Consider the following 17,937-nt stretch of genomic DNA (forward strand, 5'->3'; position numbering starts at 1 on the left):
GGGGAAGGGGAAGGGGAGTGAGGGAAGGGGAGCGGGAGGTTGCGAGGGCGCTGCCGCCGTTGCCGCTAGGCTGTTCTATTTTTCGGGTTGTCCTGTTTTACTTGGCCACTGGCCAGGAAGATACCAGCACTCCAGGTGCTGGACACCCCCTTAAAAGTTTTTCCCAAACGTATCCAGTATGGTAGTTTGTAGAAATGTGCAAATAAGGCCTCTGGCCTTGAGCTGGGCTTCACAGAGATGTCTAAATTTTTTTTTTTAATTAGATGTTGATGGATCTTTATTTTATTTGTTTATTTTTATATGCGGTGCTGAGAATCGAATCCACTGCCTCACACATTCTAGGCAAGTGCTCTACCACTGAGCCACAAACCCAGTCCTGAGATGTCTACATTTTTAAGACAAGTTACCAATTGGGCTCCATGGTAACAGCTGGCAGAGGAAGAAAAGGGGAGAAAAAGCTCTCCCCTTCTCAGGTGTTGTCATTGATGGGTTAACTTGCCCAAACAGTGAAAGAAAAAGCTGCTTTTATGTGAACTTTTGCAGACTGAACTTCTGAGCCCCTCCCCTTACATGCTGGGTATAAAACTAAAACTACCTGGGGTTCAGGGGGTTGATTGATTACAGCAAAAGCTGTGCCCTCTGAACCTGGCTGCAGCCAAATAAGACAGTTTCCTGCTCTGTTTGGTGCCTTGCCTAGTTTGTCCCTACAACAGGTAAGTTCACAGGAGTGGGATGGGGATGTGGCTCAGCGGTAGAGCACTTACTTGCCTAGCATGTGTGAGGCAGTGGATTCGATTCTCAGCACCGCATATAAAAATAAACAAATAAAATAAAGGTCCATCAACATCTAATTAGCATGTGTGAGGCATTGGGTTGGATCCTCAACACCTCATAAAGTAAAATAAAGACATTGTGTCCACCTATAACTAAAAATATACATATAAAAAAGTCACAGGAGCGGGGGCTGGTGATGTGGCTCAAATGGTAGTGCGCTCGCCTGGCATGCTTGTGGCCGGGGTTCGATCCTCAGCACCACATACAAACAAAGATGTTGTGTCTGCTGAAAATTAAAAAAATAAATATTAAAAAATTCTCTAAAAAAAAATGTTAAAAAAAAAAGTCACAGGAGCAACGAAAACGCCTTCCTGTTAGTAACATTTTTTTGGGGGGGTGGGTACAAGGGATTGAACACAAAGGTGCTTAATCACTAAGCCACATTCCCAGCCCTTTTTTTTTTGGTAGTAGGACACAATACATTTATTTTTGTGTGGTGCTGAGAATCAATCCAAGTGCCTTACACATGCCAGGCAAGTGCTCTACCACTGAGCCACAACCCCAGCACCCCCAACCCTTTTTATTTTAAAACCGTCTGGCTAAATTGCTTAGAACCTCAATAAATTGCTGAGGCTGGCTTTGAACTCGAGATCCTCCTGCCTTAGCCTCCAGAGTTGCTGGGATTATAGGCATGAGCTTCGGTGCTCAGCTGTCAGTAACTTTTCTATCTCTGCCCCAGGTGCACAGAGTTCTTTGCCCCGAGGTAGGGATTGGGCTGGGCTTCAAATGGTCTGGCTCCTCCCCTCAGTTTCAGTTTCAGTTTCTGTTTCTCTGATTCGGAAAGGGGCTTTCCAGGGCTTCCCAGAGAACCAGGCTGGGCTGGGATCCCGGGTAGGCTGTGTTACTCTGGCCTCTCCCCTCTTGGCCAGAGCAGCTTCTAGGTGGGTCCTAAGGGTACCTTGCTCCAGGGAATCTGAGCACCTTGCCATTTCCAGAATGGAGCTACGACCTTACCAGTGGGAGGTGATCAAGCCCGCCCTGGAGGGCAAGAACATCATCATATGGCTGCCCACTGGCGCTGGGAAGACCCGGGCAGCTGCTTATGTGGCCAAGAGGCATCTAGAGACTGTGGATGGAGCCAAGGTTGTGGTATTAGTCAACAGGGTAAGTGATCCGCCCTCCCTGTAGTGGGGTCTCAGGCAATTTGTGATCCCCTCCAGAGCTGTTGTGGCCCCTAAGCTCACCTGGTTTTTTTCACCCTAGTCCAGGACCCAGCCATGTCATGAGCGTCACCTTTCCTCTCACCCACTCCCCAGGCTGCTGATCCACCAGTCTCTCTCTTTCTCCCCGACACCCAGGTGCATCTGGTAACCCAGCATGCTGAGGAGTTCAATCGCATGCTAGATGGACGCTGGACCATGACAACCCTGAGTGGGGACATGGGGCCACGAGCTGGCTTTGGCCACATGGCCCGAAGCCATGACCTGGTCATCTGTACAGCTGAGCTGCTACAGATTGCACTGACCAGCCCTGAGGAGGAGGAGCACGTGGAACTCACAGGTAAGGCTGTGGGCATGGGAAAGGGCATACACCTGAGCTGTTCTTGAGTCAGATACCGGGAGGTTTTTTTAGAGGGGTGTAAGTTCACATTCGCCAAACCCCACCTATACTAGTGGAAACAGACCTGGCTGCATTGCAGGATCTTGGGCACGTTCCTTTCCCCAGCTGAGCCTCGGTTTACTAATCTGTAAATTGGGAGGTAAATTGGCTGCATGTTGTGAAGGAAAGGAGTTCTCAGATGGGTGGGGGAACTTCATGAAACAAAGCTTATTGTAGGAAAGGTTGTGCAAACCTAAATCACAGCTTTCCCTCTTGTGCCCTCAGCCTTCTCCTTGATTGTGGTGGATGAGTGTCACCACACACACAAGGATACCATCTACAACATCATCCTCAGCCGGTACCTACAGCATAAGCTGCAGAGGGCACGGCCCCTACCCCAGGTGCTGGGTCTCACAGCCTCCCCAGGCACTGGTGGGGCCTCCAAGCTCAGCGGGGCCATTGACCACATCCTACAGGTTAGCTTGACCCCTGTGGTCCTCCCACCATCACTCCCACCAGGGACCTCCTGCCTGCCGGTACCCCATGCCCCGCAGCTCTCCGTGGAGGAGTCCAGGCCAACTTCCTCACCCAAGGTCCAGCCTCTAATGACTTCTTATGACACTTAGAATAAACTCACTTAGAAAGTCCCCTGTGCAGATCTAGCCTCTGCCTCTCCAACCTCAGTTCCCACGCTGTCCCCTGCACGCAATCTACAGCTACACTTTTTTTTTTTTTTTTTTTCCTGTATCTTGAACATGTTGGGTTCGGTCTCATCTCCAGACATCTGCACTTACCATCCTTTTTTGCCAGGAATGGTGATCTCCTTAAACTGACCCCATCTGATTTCTTCTGATTCACCCAGCAACTTTCCCCACCCCCCACCCTGTCTTGGAGTTGACCTCTGGGGCACTCTGCCACTGAATCACAGCCCTTTTCATTTATTTATTTATTTTTGGTGGTGCTGGGGATCGAACCTAGGACATTGTGCATGTGAGGCAAGCACTCTACCAACTGAGCTATATCCCCAGCCCTATTTTCTTTTTATTTTGAGACATAGTCTTGCTAAATTACTGAGGCTGGCCTCAAACTAGTGACTCTTCTGCCTCAGCCTCCCAGGGACCTCCTGCCTGCCTGTACCCCATGCCCAGCAGCTCTCCCAGGTAGCTAGGAGTAGGTGTGCGCCATCATGCCTGGCCATTGGACACTTTAATGTCCTTCTTCATAGTTTTCCTTGGTCATCCCCATGCTCTCTATCACATCATCCAGCTTTAGTCTCTTCAGAGCTCATTAATACTGACACACTCTCATTCTAGTATTTTTTTAACGGTTTATTAACCATCTCTCCCATCCCAGCCTAAGTTCCTCTCTGTCCCCAGTGCCTAGAATATTAGCAACACAGAGAGGGCAAGCAAAACATTTGTGGAAGTGAATCACATGTTGAAGAATGAAAGTCCCCATGACCCTGCTTCAGGCTCTCCTGTCTTCAGCTGGGACCCATCCTGCCTCCAAAGTTCGGCTCACTGCCCCCATAGAACCTTCCCTTTTCTAGTGAAGCCTTCTCTGTTGCCCCCAGCTCTCTGCTAACTTGGATACATGGCGCATCATGTCACCTGAGAAATACCGCTCCCAGCTGCAAGAGCACAGTCCAAAGACATGCAAGCAGTACGACCTCTGCCACAGGCGCAGGCAGGTATGTGGGGGGAGGGGCACGGAGTGGGCATAGGGTCAGATGTGCCATTAGGGAACCTGGGTTTGAGCATTATTGACTAGACCCTCACTAGCTCTGGGACTTCAGGTCTCTTATGAGCCTCCACTTATCCTTTCTGTGCAATGAGGCATATACAGCCCATGCCCACAGAGGTGCGAGCAGCCCGCTGTTTGGATTGGCTCAGATGGCACTGAGGCCATCATCAAAGCCCTACGCATGCTGTGGGTTGCTCTGCAAGCTGTGAAGCTGGAACACTTTGTGATGAGGTTGTATGAAGTTCTTTCTTTCATTAGAGACACTGTCTGGGTCTGCTATGATAGGGCTGGACAAGGACTAGGCATCACTGTGCCCAGACCAGGGGACAAGGTTACGTAGTAGGTGAAAGAGCAGGAGCTGGATCCAGAAACCTGGTCCCAGCCTCCAGCCAGGGCTCCACACTCGAGCCCCGCCCCCGACGCTGGAGCGCTCACCTCTCAGATGAAATCCAGGGGGGATCCCCTAGTGGGTGCCCATCCAGTGTGTAAGGGGGTCCCCTCACACACTCGCTCCTCTTGCCAGGACCCATTTAGGGATTTGCTAAAGAAACTCATGGATCAAATCCACAACTACCTGGAGATGCCAGAGTTGAGCCGGGACTTTGGAACGCAGATGTACGAGCAGCAGGTGGTGGAGCTGAGCAAGTCTGGTGAGACCCGCAGCTGGAGGGGAGGGCTAGGTTACTCAATTTGCCGGCTGGGGCGGGGCTTGCCCCGGGTGGGGGGCTTGGGGCGGAGCTTAGCCGCAGCCCTGACCCTGCGCCCGCCCTTGCGCCGCTTCTCCCCAGCTGCCGAGGCGGGGCTCCAGCAGCGACGCGTGTATGCCCTTCACCTGCGGCGCTACAATGACGCACTGCTCATCCATGACACTGTCCGCGCAGTGGACGCCCTGACCTCTCTGCAGGATTTCTACCACAGGGAACGTGCCACCAAAACCCAGATCCTGCGCGCTGAGCGCTTGCTGCTGGCACTGTTTGATGGTGAGGCATGGAGATTCAGAACTGGACCAGGGGTCAGAGACCTGCCAGGGCCCAGGTGTCAACATGGGCTGGAAAGGTGCTGAGGGCCCTTCTTTTCTAACCAAAATCCAAGGCCATGGATAGGACAGGTTTATTTCCTCATTTATGAGAAGTTACATAGTTTTTTTTTTTAATTAATATTTTGAGACATTTTAAGTACCGGTTAGTTGGGAGTGGACCCGAAATTCTGGGGTGTGTGTTTCCTTTAGGCTGAGAAAGCAAACCATAGCGTCAGAGTGAAATTTAAGGTTGGAAGCCTCAGCACAGTCTGGAGTCAAGAAACCCAAGGTCAAGTCCATCTGGGTAGCAGAGGTCATCTTGAAAACCTCCATGGTGGGGCTCCAGCCACCAACTCTGTAGCTGAGTTGAGGAGGGCTGCTGGCTAAACTTAGTCTGTGAGCAAAGGACTGGTCTTGAGAGTTGGGCCTGACAGGCACCTTTAAGTATGCTTTGGGGGCACATTCCCCTTGGGCAATGAGTAGGAACAAATGTCCTTCCCTGCAGCCCCCCTGTGCTCTGCAGTCCTATCTCTGTGGGCACCCCCTTCCCCAGTCCCCTGTTCCCCAGTTCCTCACTCCCCCCTTCCCCAGTTCCTCAGTCCCTCCTTCCCCAGTTCCCCAACCCTCCTTTCCCCAGTTCCCCAATCCCCCCTTCCCCAATCCCCTTCTTCTTCCCGGACTTGAGCCCTGTGTCCCTGTTTTGGGGTTTTCTGCAGGTCACAAGGATATGCTGACCCGATTGGCAACTCACGGCCCTAAGAACCCAAAACTAGAGATGCTCGAACAGATTCTGCTGAAGCAGTTTGGGAGCGCTGACAACCCCCGTGGCATCATCTTTACCCGAACCCGCCAGAGTGCTCACTCCCTCCTGCTCTGGCTCCAGCAGCAGCCCGGCCTGCAGAAAGTGGACATCAGGGCTCAGCTGCTGATTGGAGCTGGGAACAGCAGCCAGACCACCCACATGACCCAGGTGGGGGCTGTGGAGAATGATGCTGGGGCTGCAAGGGTTCCCTAGGGGAGAAGTGGGGTAGAGTCTTCAGCACAGAATAATGGGGGCAGGGTGACCGTCAGGGAGAGGGATCTCAGATATCTCCAGGCAGAGAGCTGCAGCCAATACTGAGATCCCTGGCGCTGAAGGTACCCCCAATGTGGGAGTCCCTGGGGCAGGGACAGGGGTTTAGGGGCATATGGGGAAAGAGGTAGGTGATGTAGTTCCTTAGGGCAGGGGAATGGGAATCTGGGGGTTTCTTGTGGGAAAACAGTGCCTGGAGTTCTGGGGTAGAACAGGGACCTTTAAGGGTTCTTAGGGGAGATAAAGATTGGATGGTTATCTGGAAAGGTAGGCAGGATCCTGGGGCATTGGGATAGAGATGGGTTTCTAGATTCCTAGGGAAATAGAAGAAGATGGTGAAAGGGCTGTACCCAGAGAGGCTGCTCTGGCAGGTAGCAGGGCCTAACCCCACTAGTTTTTGTCCTCCTTCTCACAGAGGGACCAGCAAGAAGTGATCCGGAAGTTCCGACTTGGCTCTCTGAACCTTCTGGTAGCCACAAGCGTGGCTGAGGAGGGATTGGACATAGCCCAGTGCAATGTGGTTGTGCGTTATGGGCTCCTCACCAATGAAATCTCCATGGTCCAGGTGCTCGAAGCCCTCCCCCTCCACAGCCCTCAGAGGAGCCCCTCATCTTCCTCCTCCCCCTCCTCCCCATCTTCCTCCTTCCTCCCCTCCTCATCTTCCTCCTCCCGCTTTCTTCCTCATCTTCCTCCTCCCCAGGCAAGGGGCCGTGCCCGGGCTGGTCAGAGCTTGTACTCATTTGTGGCGACAGAGGGCAGTCGGGAACTGCGGAGGGAGCTGACCAATGAGGCGCTGGAGGCTCTGATGGAGCAGGCAGTGGCAGCTGTGCAGAGGATGGACCAGGCCCAGTACCAGGCCAAGGTCTGTGGGCTGTCTGGGGAGGGACAGGCTGTTTCTGAACGATCCAAACCTCCACCTGGCAGGTCTGTGTACCCACACACGCTCCCCATGTGTTCCTTTCCCTTGGCAGCTAGCCTTGCTCACCAGGGGGAGGTTTGGATCCTTTAGAAAAAGATAGGGGTCCGGGGCGGGGCTGCTTAGGAAGGCAGTGCTTGTCTCCAAAGGGCCTCCGGAATGAGCCATGTCTGAGGCTTTTCATTTATCCTTACCACTAGACACTTTCTATATCTGTGAGTCCTTCTGGAACCAGGCGGGGTAGGGGGAGCGAAGGCACATATGCAAGACAAGCCCAGAATCAGGACTGTGTCAGCTCTCCAGAGGCAAAATCACCCTCATCCAGCCTTGTCCAGGGTGGTCCTGTTTGTGCCTGTTGTCCCAGCATAATTATTAATGATGCCCCCTGACAGATTCAAGAAGCAGCTTTGGCCAGGAGTGGTGGCACATGCCTGTAATCCCAGCTGCTCAGGAGGCTGAGGCAGGAAGATCACGAGTTCAAAGCCAGCCTCAGCAACTTAAGTGCCAAGCAAGGCAGTGAGACCCTGTCTCTAAATAATATACTAAATAGGGCTAGGGATGTGGCTCAGTGGTTGAGTGCCTGAGTTCAATCCCTGGTACCCCAAAACCAAAACAAACAAACAAACAAACAAAAAAACAGCTTTGCATGAAATCCTAGAAAGAGGGGACAGAGATTCAGTATGAAACCTACTCTTCCCCGATCCCCATAAAATTTTTCTCAAAGGGTTTCAAAACCTGGGAAGATTAAAGAAAGTTCCTTCTGGGTATAAATTATCTGAGGAGTCCTTTGGCCTCTGGAGCATTCCTGGAGTCAGGTCTTATGGGCCCTAGCCATGCCCTGGTATCCCCTTCCCAGATCCGGGATCTGCAGCAGGCAGCCCTGATCAAGCGAGCAGCCCGGGCCGCCCAACAGGAGCGTCAGAGGCAGCAGTTTTCAGCGGAGCATGTGCAACTACTCTGCATCAACTGTATGGTGGCAGTGGGCCATGGGAGTGACCTGCGGAAAGTAGAGGGCACCCACCACGTCAATGTGGACCCCAACTTCTCGTAAGACCTGTGGAAGGGGATGGGAAGGAGGGAGGTAGGTAGGATGGGGGACTGCCAATCTCTTCTATCCAGACAGTGCCTTGAGGAGTTAAAGAACATTTTAATCAGTACTGAATTGGTACTGATTTTGCATTTTCTTTTTTTTTTTTTTTAGCATATATGTGTGGTGATGGGGATCAAATCCAGGGGTGCTTTACCCCCATGAGATGCATTCCCAGACCTTTTTATTTTTGTAAAATTTTGAGGCAGGATCTTGCTAAATGGCTTAGGCTAGCCTCAAACATGCAATCCTCCTGCCTCCACCTCCCTTATAGCTAGGATTACAGGCATGCTGTACTGTGCCCTGCTTAGTTTTGCACTTTCACAGTACTCTGGTCAGATAGGTTTATCCTCATCCCATTTTACAAGTGAGAAAATTGAGACCCAGAGAGACTGAACAACTCGCCCAGCTTCCGTGGCCACTGTGATCAAGAATTGGAGTTTGGGATGCATGCCCCATGTTGACTGTCCACAAACTGGTCCCCTGGCCCTACCTACTCTGAGGACAACAAGAGAGGCTGGCTGCTCGGGCATGGTGGTGTATACCGGTTGTCTCAGCTCCTCTGGAGGTTAAGGCAGGAGGAGCACTTAAGCCCAAGAGTTCAAGGCCAGCCTGGGCAACCAAGATCCAAGCTCAAAAAGAAAGAAGGAAAAAAAGGAAGGAGAGGCTCAGTTGTCCTGAGTCATCCCACATCCTTTGTCTCCTAGGGGGTAACCTTGCCCCAGCCTCCACCCATTCATTAGGTGTCTGCTGTATGCCAGGACACTCTGCCAAGGATCTTCACACAGGTTCCCTCTTTGGAGGAGGTAGCCTTTCAAATGGGTTGGGTTTGAATGCGGCAAGATCAGAGGGACAGAGCTGATGGGACACAGGATGGGAATAATTCCAGTTGTCCTGAGTGGAAGGGAACGTGAGTGATGAGGTTCAAAAAGCAGATGGACCAGCCCATGGTGGATGGATGTTGAAGGTGGGCCTGGACAGTCCAGGCTTTATCCAGGAGGCAGTGAGGAGTGTTGGATGGATTCTGAGCAAGGGAATGTCAGGGAAGATATTTCCTTGCAGTTGGTGGGGTCAGGAATAAGGATTGAAGGAAGAGATCTGTCAGACTTTGAAATTTTCCACGTAGGGGATGTTGAGGCCTAAACATGGGTGGAGGGGAATGGCATGAGGCCACACAGGCAGAGCTTATTGAAGATCAGATTTCCTGGCCCTGGGAATTCTGTGCCTCTGGATAGGCAGGTCCAAGACCGAGGCAGAAGCTCAGCCAACTAGAGGGCATGAGGTCTGGGCAGAGTGGATCCATAAGGGCTGTGTCCACTCCCATTCCCCTTCAGGATCTACTATAATGTCTCCCGGGAGCCCGTGGTCATTGACAGAGTCTTCAAGGACTGGAGACCAGGGGGTACCATTAGCTGTAGGAACTGTGGTGAGGTAAGTGCCTGGGCCATGTCCCAGTCCCCAGAGCTCTGAGCCCTTCTGCAAAAGCCCTCATGTGGGAGAAGGCCTAGCGTCTGCCCCCAGGGAACCCTCATTAGGAAGAGGGAGTCAGCCCTGCCCCAGAAGCTCCCAGTGTGAGGAAGGTGGTCAGGAGCCCACATTTTGATGAGGGTGCTAACTCCCAATCTCGAGTGGGAGGCAGGACTAACATAGAATTCTACCTTGAGGAGAAGAGCCCAATCTGAGGCAGAGACCAGATCCTGCACTCTGTCCCACCCCCAGGTTTGGGGTCTGCAGATGATCTACAAGTCCGTGAATCTGCCAGCACTCAGAATCCGCAGCATGCTGCTGGAGACCCCTCGAGGGCGAATCCAGGCCAAAAAATGGTCCCGAGTGCCCTTCCCAGTGGCTGACTTCAACATCCTGCAAGACTGTGCCCAGGGCCTGTCTGATCTTTCCCTGGAATGACTACCTCATCCCTGCAATGTCTGACTCAAACTGCAGGAGGCAGTAGAGTCCACAACAGCCATCATCTTTCTCTGGGAAAAGCCTTGGTCCAAGCCTCTCCTTCCTGAGTCACTAGCCCTGGGCATTGTGCTGACCAGCTACAAAAGAACCCTTGGGCACCCTGGTTGTCTTCAAATCCAACAACAAGGAAGCAACTGGGAGGCCACAGCTCAGCCCCAGGCCCATGGACCCACATATATTCGCCCTTTCTGTCTCTGTCTCTGTTGGTCTCTCTGTCTGTCTGTCTGTCTCTCTCCTCTCACTCTCACACATTTGCACTGGATGGAGTTGGGGAAATTGAGGCAGGATAATTGCCATACTGTACTAGGAATAACGTTTCTTTCCTGCCAAAGCCATTTGTTTTCTTGGGGCTCCTCATAAAGTTAAAAATAAAATGGAAAAATGAGTAGAAATGTGTAGTATTTTATTTGTTTTGGTACCATGGATTGAATCCAGGGGTGCTTTACTACTAAGCCACATCCCCAGCCCTTTTTTATATTTTAGAGTCAGAGTTTTGCTTAGTTGCTTAGGTCCTCACTAAGTTGCTGAGGCTGGCTTTGAACTCATGAGCCTCCTGCCTCAGCATCCCAAGCTGCTAAGAAACCAGTTGGGCACCACTGCTTCCAGCCATGTGTGGTATTTTAAAATTAACTTGGTTAAGGTATAATAGATAGGAAACAAACTGCATGTATTTAGAATATGCGATTTTCTGTTTTAACATGTATGTTGCTCTACAATCAAGATATGAACATAGCTGGGCATGGTGGTGCTTGAATGTAATCCCGATGACTTGGGAGACTGAGATAGGAAGATCACAAGTTGGAGGTCAGCCTCAGCAACTGAATGAGAACCTGTCTCAAAAAAATTAAAAGGGTTTGCGATGTTGCTCAGTGATAAAGCATCCCTGGGTTAGACCCCATCACCAAAAAAATAAACTGAACATAGCTATCACCCTCAAAGTGTCCTCATTCCCCATTATAATGCTTCCTCCTACCCCTCCCCACACACTGATCTGCTTGTTGGTAATTTTTAATGTTAAAAAGTCCTTTAATGGGTATCATATAGACTCATTCAGAACAGCATCAATTATCTAAATTTAAGGGTGTGGGGGGGTATAGGTCAATGGTGGAGCACTTGCCTAGCACGTGCAAGGCCCTGAGTTCGATCCCCAGCTTTGGGGTGAAGGGGAGACATAAAACAGTCTCAAGTCAAGGCCTATCAAGTATGTGAGGCCTTCCTCCTCCTCTAACCCCCTAACAGATTCTACCCTAATACCCACTTCCTCTCTTAACCCTCAGGTCATCTTCCCCCTGACTGGGGAAAGGTAGAGATCCAGGATGTAAGAGGTGGGCTCAGGTAATTATGGGGGTGGGGACAATTACAAAGACCTACATTTTTTTGTTCTCATTTTAATAAGAAAGGCAAGATCTAGGTTGATTCTTCAGGGAAAGGGCTATTTCTGTAGTAAGAGGCCCAGCAGGCAGGAGTCACCTTCCAGGGAAGGAAGGAGACTAGAGCAGAGATGTGACAGCAGGATGATGGTCCTTCCTGCCATCTAACCTGATTCCCTCCTGTTTTTTCCTTGGTCTTGCCTCAGATGGAAAATAATGCACTCTTCCTCTCCTAACATTTTTTTTTTTTTTCTGATCAAGGACTGAAATTTCAGTCCCAGTCTTTTGGGCCTCCATCCACTCCAGAGAGTGTACCTCTCTTTCCCAGGGCCCCTCTTCCTCCCTTCTGTCCCAACTCTGCCTCCTGGGTCCCTTCTGCCCATCCGCTCCCCACTGTGCCTTGAGTTATTATCCCCTGCCAGCAACGTGCCTTTTACAGGTCAATAAAATTAGCGACTGGGGGCAGAGGGAGGGGGGCAGGGGCAGCGGGGTGCTAAGCTCAGTGGCCTTGAATGTGGCTGGACTCACGAAGTCCGGACGCCTGTCATTCCAGGGCTAAACAGTGACAGCTGAGCGACCTGCGCTGGTGTTGGGGGGAGGGGGGGAGGGCGGGTTGTATTGCAGAGGCAGAGATGCGTGAGGATAAAGATGATCTGGGCACCTAATTGCCCTCTCAGTGGCCTAAGTCCCCATACAGCTGACCCCTGGATGGGGAGCCTACCTTTAGAGGAGGTGTCCCATCTCCCACCCACCCTGCAGGAAAACTTCCTAGAGTTCAGATGGGGCAGACTCGGGCAAGGAGAGGTGTCCAGTCTCGCTGCATCAAGGGAGGGGTCTTCATAGGGCGTCGCTGGGGCTCCAGGGCCTCTGGAAGACGCTGCCTGAAGCAGGGATTTCATGGGGTCCTCAGGATCCATGTGACCCACCCCCTCGGTCCTCAGAAGAACCGGAGCTCCTGGCCCTCCCCAGCGGCCCGGACGCGCCCCCTTCCTCCCCACCTGAAAGTGCCGGCCCACTCCACCCGGCGGAGAAGGGGGTGGGGCTGGGCCGACCCTCCTCGCCCCGCCCCAACCTGGCCACGCCCCCTCCTGCCGGCCCGAAGCCGCGGCGCTCTGAGCTAGGCGAGAGCAGGTGGCCGCTGCGGGCCGCGTCTCTGCCCCTCAGGTAAGACGGCGACGCGGGCTGGTCCACGCCGAGGACCTCGAGGGCAGCACGGGAGAAAAAGGCAGCTCCTTCCACCTACCCCGTGCTCTCGTCTCGAACCTGGGGAACCTCAAGGGACAAGTGAGGACATCCCTGTCTGGGCTTAGTGCACGAGACACTGAGCATCTATTGGGTGCTAGTGAACTCTGAGGAAGTTTGAGGGTCCCGGCTAGATCTCCTGATGCAGCGGGGGGCTCGGAGGGATTGAGAAAGGACTGAGCTCGGCATTGGGCACCCCAGTTTTCTGGAAGAGAGCAGGTTATGGGGAGGGAGTGACTGTAGAGCTCCAGAGTGAGCAACCTTGTTGACCCAGGGTGCCCGGTGCCTCATCCAGGCTCAACCTCTTCCCCTGCGGTAGAGAGTGTGGGGTGACCAGGCAGGGTCTGTTCTGTGGGTAAGTGAGGTAGGAGCCACTGCACAGCTGAGCTGGGGCCTCGGTTTTCTTGTGAGCCCCAGGACACCTGCATCATTTATTTACATCTGCGTACAGATGTGTGTGTGAGAGAGAGGTGAACCCAGAGAGCCTGGCCTGGGATACGACTAAGTGGCCCTCTACCAGAACCAGGCAGTGGACTCAATCACAGATGGGGGCCTTATTGCAAACAGGGTGTGCATCTGCACCCCCACTATTGAGATTTGGGCTTTTGGAAAAGGATCCTGCCTCCCAGGACCTCAAAGAAAGCTTCCTGGAAGAGGAGATCCCAGGCTGACAGTTTGGATGTGACACTTAGAGCTCTGAGCCACAAAGGAGAGGCAAACTTTGGGTCTTGATGAAGGGTTGGGGTAAAGCCGAGAGTGCTGGATTGCAGAACAGAGCAGAGGCAGTGCTGCTATCTGGTTCCAGGTGGGACCCCAGGAACCCTCCAGAGAACATCACAGCCTTTGGACAAAAACAGGTCACAGTTGGGAGAAAGGGGCTTCCATGTCTGTCTAGATTCCTCCATTTATTGTCTCCTCCCACACAAACCATCATTGTTAGGAAGTTCTTCCTCCTATCTGACCTTCATCCTTTCTGCTTTGGTGTCAATCCTTTGCTACTAAGAGGTAGTGTGCTATAGTGGGGAAAGTAGAGGTTGGAGGGTTCATTAAAATTGAGTCCTATTGCCTTTACCTACTGTGACCTTGGACAAGTTACTTAACCTTTGAGTTTGCTTCCTCACCTGTAAAATGGGGATAATAATAGAATCCACCTCATAGGGTGGTTGCAGGGATTAAAGGAGGATACGCATGTAAAATGCTTAGCACAGTGCCTGGCGCCTGGTGAGGCTCAACAAGTGTCCCCTCATGTGTAGGACAGCAAAGCCGATCTGCAGGGGGTGGGGTGGGGTGGGGTGGAAATTTTTTTAAAAGTTTGGCCAGAGAAGAATGATGGCCTTCATCATCACCCCCACTAGCCCCTGCCCCCTGCTGGTGTCTGGATCTCTGGCCATGTCTGGGCTACCCAGGGCCCCTCACCTCCTTGCTTAGTCACTCTGTTTGTGTCGCCTTTTATCTCCAGGGTGGGGAGAGGGCCCCGGCCAGGGCAGGGACCAGTAAGCAGCAGGAGCCCACTTGGGGCTGCCCCTCAGTGGAACAAGCTCTGGCTTGGAGACCCAATTTGAGAAAAAAGTGCCCATTTGGCACTACCTCCCCACCCCTCTCTGCCTCCAGAAATCCGAAAGTTGGGATCAAGCCGCACTAAATTTTTCCAGGAAGATAAATAATACGAGTGACTGAAAGTCCTGCCTGGGGATTGTCCAAGCTGCCCTCCAATGGAAAGACAGCTTCAGTCCCTGGCCAGAGCCCAGGGAAGGCTGGGTCCAGTAGCACCCTTAAACCTGGTGAAGGGAGGAGGTGCCCATGCCCTAGGCTGGACGCTTTCAAGGGCTCCACTCCAGTAAGGAGGCCCCAGGATCCAGGAGGTGAATGTGTCTCAGGACTCCGCTCTCCAGACCTGCAGCTTGGGAGGGCTCTGCTGGGATGCTCTCGCTGGATCCCAGTCTGAGCCACTGTTCTCTGAATCCGTTCTCCTGAGGGCAGGTCGTGCCCCTAGAGAGTGTACCTGTAGGCCTGAGGGACAGATGAAAGGGTGGCTGATTGCAGGTGTGCATGGCACTAGGACGCAAGGCTGGGTGTCTGGTCCATGCATGGAAGTCTCTGGCTGCACAGAAAGGACCTGGCAGTGGGACCTGGCAGCGGGTAGGGAGTGGCTGGGGCTAGAGGGAGAGAGGAGCTGTCTCTCTTTACACCACAGTGTCATTCTGGAGCATAACTCCTAAGTGGCAGAGAAATCTGAATTTGAACTTGTTCTTCCAGGTTGTTAGGAAGGTACATTGGTTCTCTTGCCCCAGGCCCTGCAAATGTTGTAGGTGGCACGACGGGGTCGGTCTATGACCACAAGTGCCATTTAGTTAATTCCCTCCCTGCTCTCCCTGTCCCCCAATATAGTAGTGCCCCTCTAAAAGTGGGCTTGGGACAAGCTCACCTAGACCAGAAAGGAGTTTGAAGGTGAAATGAAGATTGTCAGTTGTCACCAACAAGCAGTTCCCCCTTGGGCCTCCTGACCTCATTCTCTACCCCAAAATTGGGACAATTTATAAAAATGTCCTGTGATGCTTGGGTGGGAAAGGATGGGGAGGAGCAGTGGCTTGTCTCCAGAGGATGGCGAGGGGGCGGCCCTCACTGGCCCCAAGGAGTGAGGAGGGAGCCGAGGAGGGCTGCAGCAGTAGGAGGGATGGACACAGGACGGGGGACACCAGGCTAGACACCACTATCCCTGCTGCCCTCCCAGAGGAACTGCACCCACAGCCAGAGGAGGGCCGTGCGTCTTTAATGTGGGTTCTTGAGAGTTTGGATCTTGGGCTTTGGACAAAGACGAGCGTGGGGGCCAGCTGGCTGGGCAGCAGGGGTCATCCCTGGCGGGAACGAATGGCATGTTGATCCCAACTGGAGTTGAATGCCCTGTGGCACCTGACATGCCGTCTGTTCAGAAGACAGAGTCAAGCTGCCTCTTTTGTGGCCGTCTCTGCTCACTCACTGATTCTGATTGGGCTGTTTGAGGACCAACCTGCCACCTTGGCCTCATTAGTTCTATGAGATGCTCAGTGTTACTAGACGCACACACACTCACCTCGGCCCGCATGCCCACCTACACTGACTCACAGCCACCTACTCCAAACACCACTTCAAGTGCCATCTCCGACTTTCCCTTGTCACACACAGTGTGCAGACCCCCAGGCCCTCCGCACAGTCTGACTCTCCCTTATCAGTGACTTTTCATTCACCTCAGGTGACCCGCTAGCTCCAGTGGCTAAGGGTTGGCTTACTTGAGGGTGGCTGGGGGCCAGACGCCTGCAGTGATTCAGCTGGGGACAGGAGGCGGCGGCACCGCCCTCCTGGGACTCCCCCCAAGTCCCACGAGGCCTGCTCTTCAGCCCTTGAGCTTCCCTGATCTCCCAGGAACGCCTGCAGGTCCCGAAGCTCTGTCTGTTCTTGGGAGCCTCTTCCTGCCTCAGTCTGTGTGTCTGTCTGTCCCTGCCCCTTGTCCTTCTGTCCTGGCTCCTCTACCTGTCCTCTCCTGTCTCTTCTCTCCTCTTCCTGTCTTTTTCTGTATGTCTCTCTTATTCTCTCTCCCCCTTGCTTTTTCTCTTTCTCACATGTTTTCCGTCTTTCTGTCTCTCTGTCAGTCTCTCTCACACACACACGTTCTCACATTCAGTTTCTAGTTCTTTCCATCTTTAACTCCCCATCTCAGCCTCTGAGCCTGCATCTGCATTTGGTGGAGCGTCTTGCTGGCTTGAGGAGTCCCAGGGGAACGGGACAGCCAGGTGTCTCTGGGTTGCAGAAGAAGGTGGCAAAGTATCCCGGGGGCTGCTGTCACTTCCTGGCCCTTCCACCTCCGGCAACAGGCAGGAGGGGATTGCCCTGCAGGGACAGATGTTGGCTGCTCTGCTGAGAACTTGGGGACTCTGGCTTCAGACAATGAAATGTTCTTCAGAGACAAGGCTCACGGTCATAGGCCTGGGAGCAGAGCTGAGCGTTCAGAGTGACCAGCAGAGAGTTCCTTGTCTGTCTAATTGACCTGATTGACCTTGTGCTGATGGAAGGATGTTGGGACTGGGAGTCTCCCTCAGAAGAGGCGTTGACCAAAGTGGGGCTGAATCGACACTTTTTTCTTTTTCCTCGAAACAGCCAAACTCAACCCACCCACCCCAGGCCCCAGCCTCCTGCTCCAAACCACCAGTAGGCTCCCACCCTGTTCCAACATTTCCGCCAAGTGCCCTGGGCCAGGGGGGCCTGTTTAAACAGCCTCCTGCCCTCTCCCAGCCTCCCTTTCTCCTCTGGCCTCTCCAGTCGCTTCCTGGCTTCTCGCACAGGACCTGCTGTGTTGGCTGGTTTGTTTATTTGACTAACGTTTCCTTGGGTGGGGTGAGGCCTGACTCCACAGACCCTTCTCCCTACTCTAGAGGCCCAGGCAAGAGGCCAGGCCCAGCTGTGGCCTGCGCCCACTGTCCATGTCGCCCTCCCTCGGACCCCCAGTTCATTTCCCACACCCTGATCTCAGCTCTGCCCATCTCCTCAGATGCCAGCCCACTCCCTCCCCTGCCCCAAGCTGAACACTTTGGCCTCAGAGGGAAGGCTGGTGGGTCCTCTGGGAGGGGACAGGAAATACCAGGAGAAGGTGCTGGAACAGTTGGAATCGGAACCCTTGGGTTTTCTAGGGGTTCCCAGAGAGGGATGTGTGGGGTGTGGCCTTCAGAATGCGAGAGAAGGCTGCCCACCTGCCTGTGCTCCCTCATTGGCCCAGAGGGAACAGTGATGACCAGAACACTCCAGAGGGCTTAGACCCATGTCCCGAGCAAGCCATCTCCCTGGAAACCCATCCCTTGGATGCCTATGGAATTTGGCCCATAGACAGAATTGCCTTGTCCCGTCCTAGGGGCACCTACAAAGGTGACAGTCCTCTTTGCAGATGACAACCAAAGCTCAGAGGACGAAGCAGTATGCCTAGACTGGATCTTCCATCAGAACCTGGCCTTGACCCCCACAACTCCAGACCCCCCAAAGCCACAGCTCCTCCCCAGCAGGCCTCGAACTGCCCCGTGGGAACAGGGGAGCCACAGACTGCAGCCACCTGCGGCTCTCCTGAGCCTCCCCTCCCCCACCTCACCTCCCGCCTCACACACCTTCCATTGGTCTCCTGGTCCCTAT

At 53.1% G+C, this 17,937-nt stretch overlaps 2 protein-coding genes across 3 annotated transcripts in view; both read left to right on the plus strand.

Annotated features, from left to right (window-relative positions):
* The first annotated feature begins 602 nt into the window (after positions 1 to 602).
* Positions 603 to 10,566, plus strand: Dhx58 (DExH-box helicase 58). Of its 2 annotated transcripts, none has more exons than XM_015495703.2 (13): positions 603 to 713; positions 1,770 to 1,938; positions 2,133 to 2,334; positions 2,659 to 2,849; positions 3,947 to 4,063; positions 4,640 to 4,766; positions 4,905 to 5,096; positions 5,851 to 6,104; positions 6,622 to 6,771; positions 6,907 to 7,068; positions 7,979 to 8,169; positions 9,544 to 9,640; positions 9,929 to 10,566. In XM_015495703.2, the coding sequence occupies exons 2-13, from the start codon at positions 1,771 to 1,773 to the stop codon at positions 10,112 to 10,114; spliced, it is 2,037 nt and encodes a 678-aa protein (XP_015351189.1). In that variant the 5' UTR covers positions 603 to 713; position 1,770; the 3' UTR covers positions 10,115 to 10,566. The 2 variants fall into 2 exon arrangements, with proteins under 2 accessions (XP_015351189.1, XP_015351188.1); XM_015495702.2 differs by lacking the exon at positions 603 to 713 and adding an exon at positions 1,613 to 1,665.
* Positions 10,567 to 12,638: 2,072 nt separating this feature from the next.
* Znf385c (zinc finger protein 385C) overlaps positions 12,639 to 17,937 on the plus strand; it is a 52,309-nt gene continuing 47,010 nt past the window's right edge. The window contains exon 1 of the mRNA XM_048791352.1: positions 12,639 to 12,708. The gene's annotated coding sequence lies outside the window, so the exon portion shown is untranslated. The remainder of the gene's footprint in view (positions 12,709 to 17,937) is intronic.

This window comes from Marmota marmota, unplaced genomic scaffold, assembly GCF_001458135.2.
Source record: "Marmota marmota marmota unplaced genomic scaffold, marMar, whole genome shotgun sequence".
NCBI classification, from domain to species: domain Eukaryota; kingdom Metazoa; phylum Chordata; class Mammalia; order Rodentia; family Sciuridae; genus Marmota; species Marmota marmota.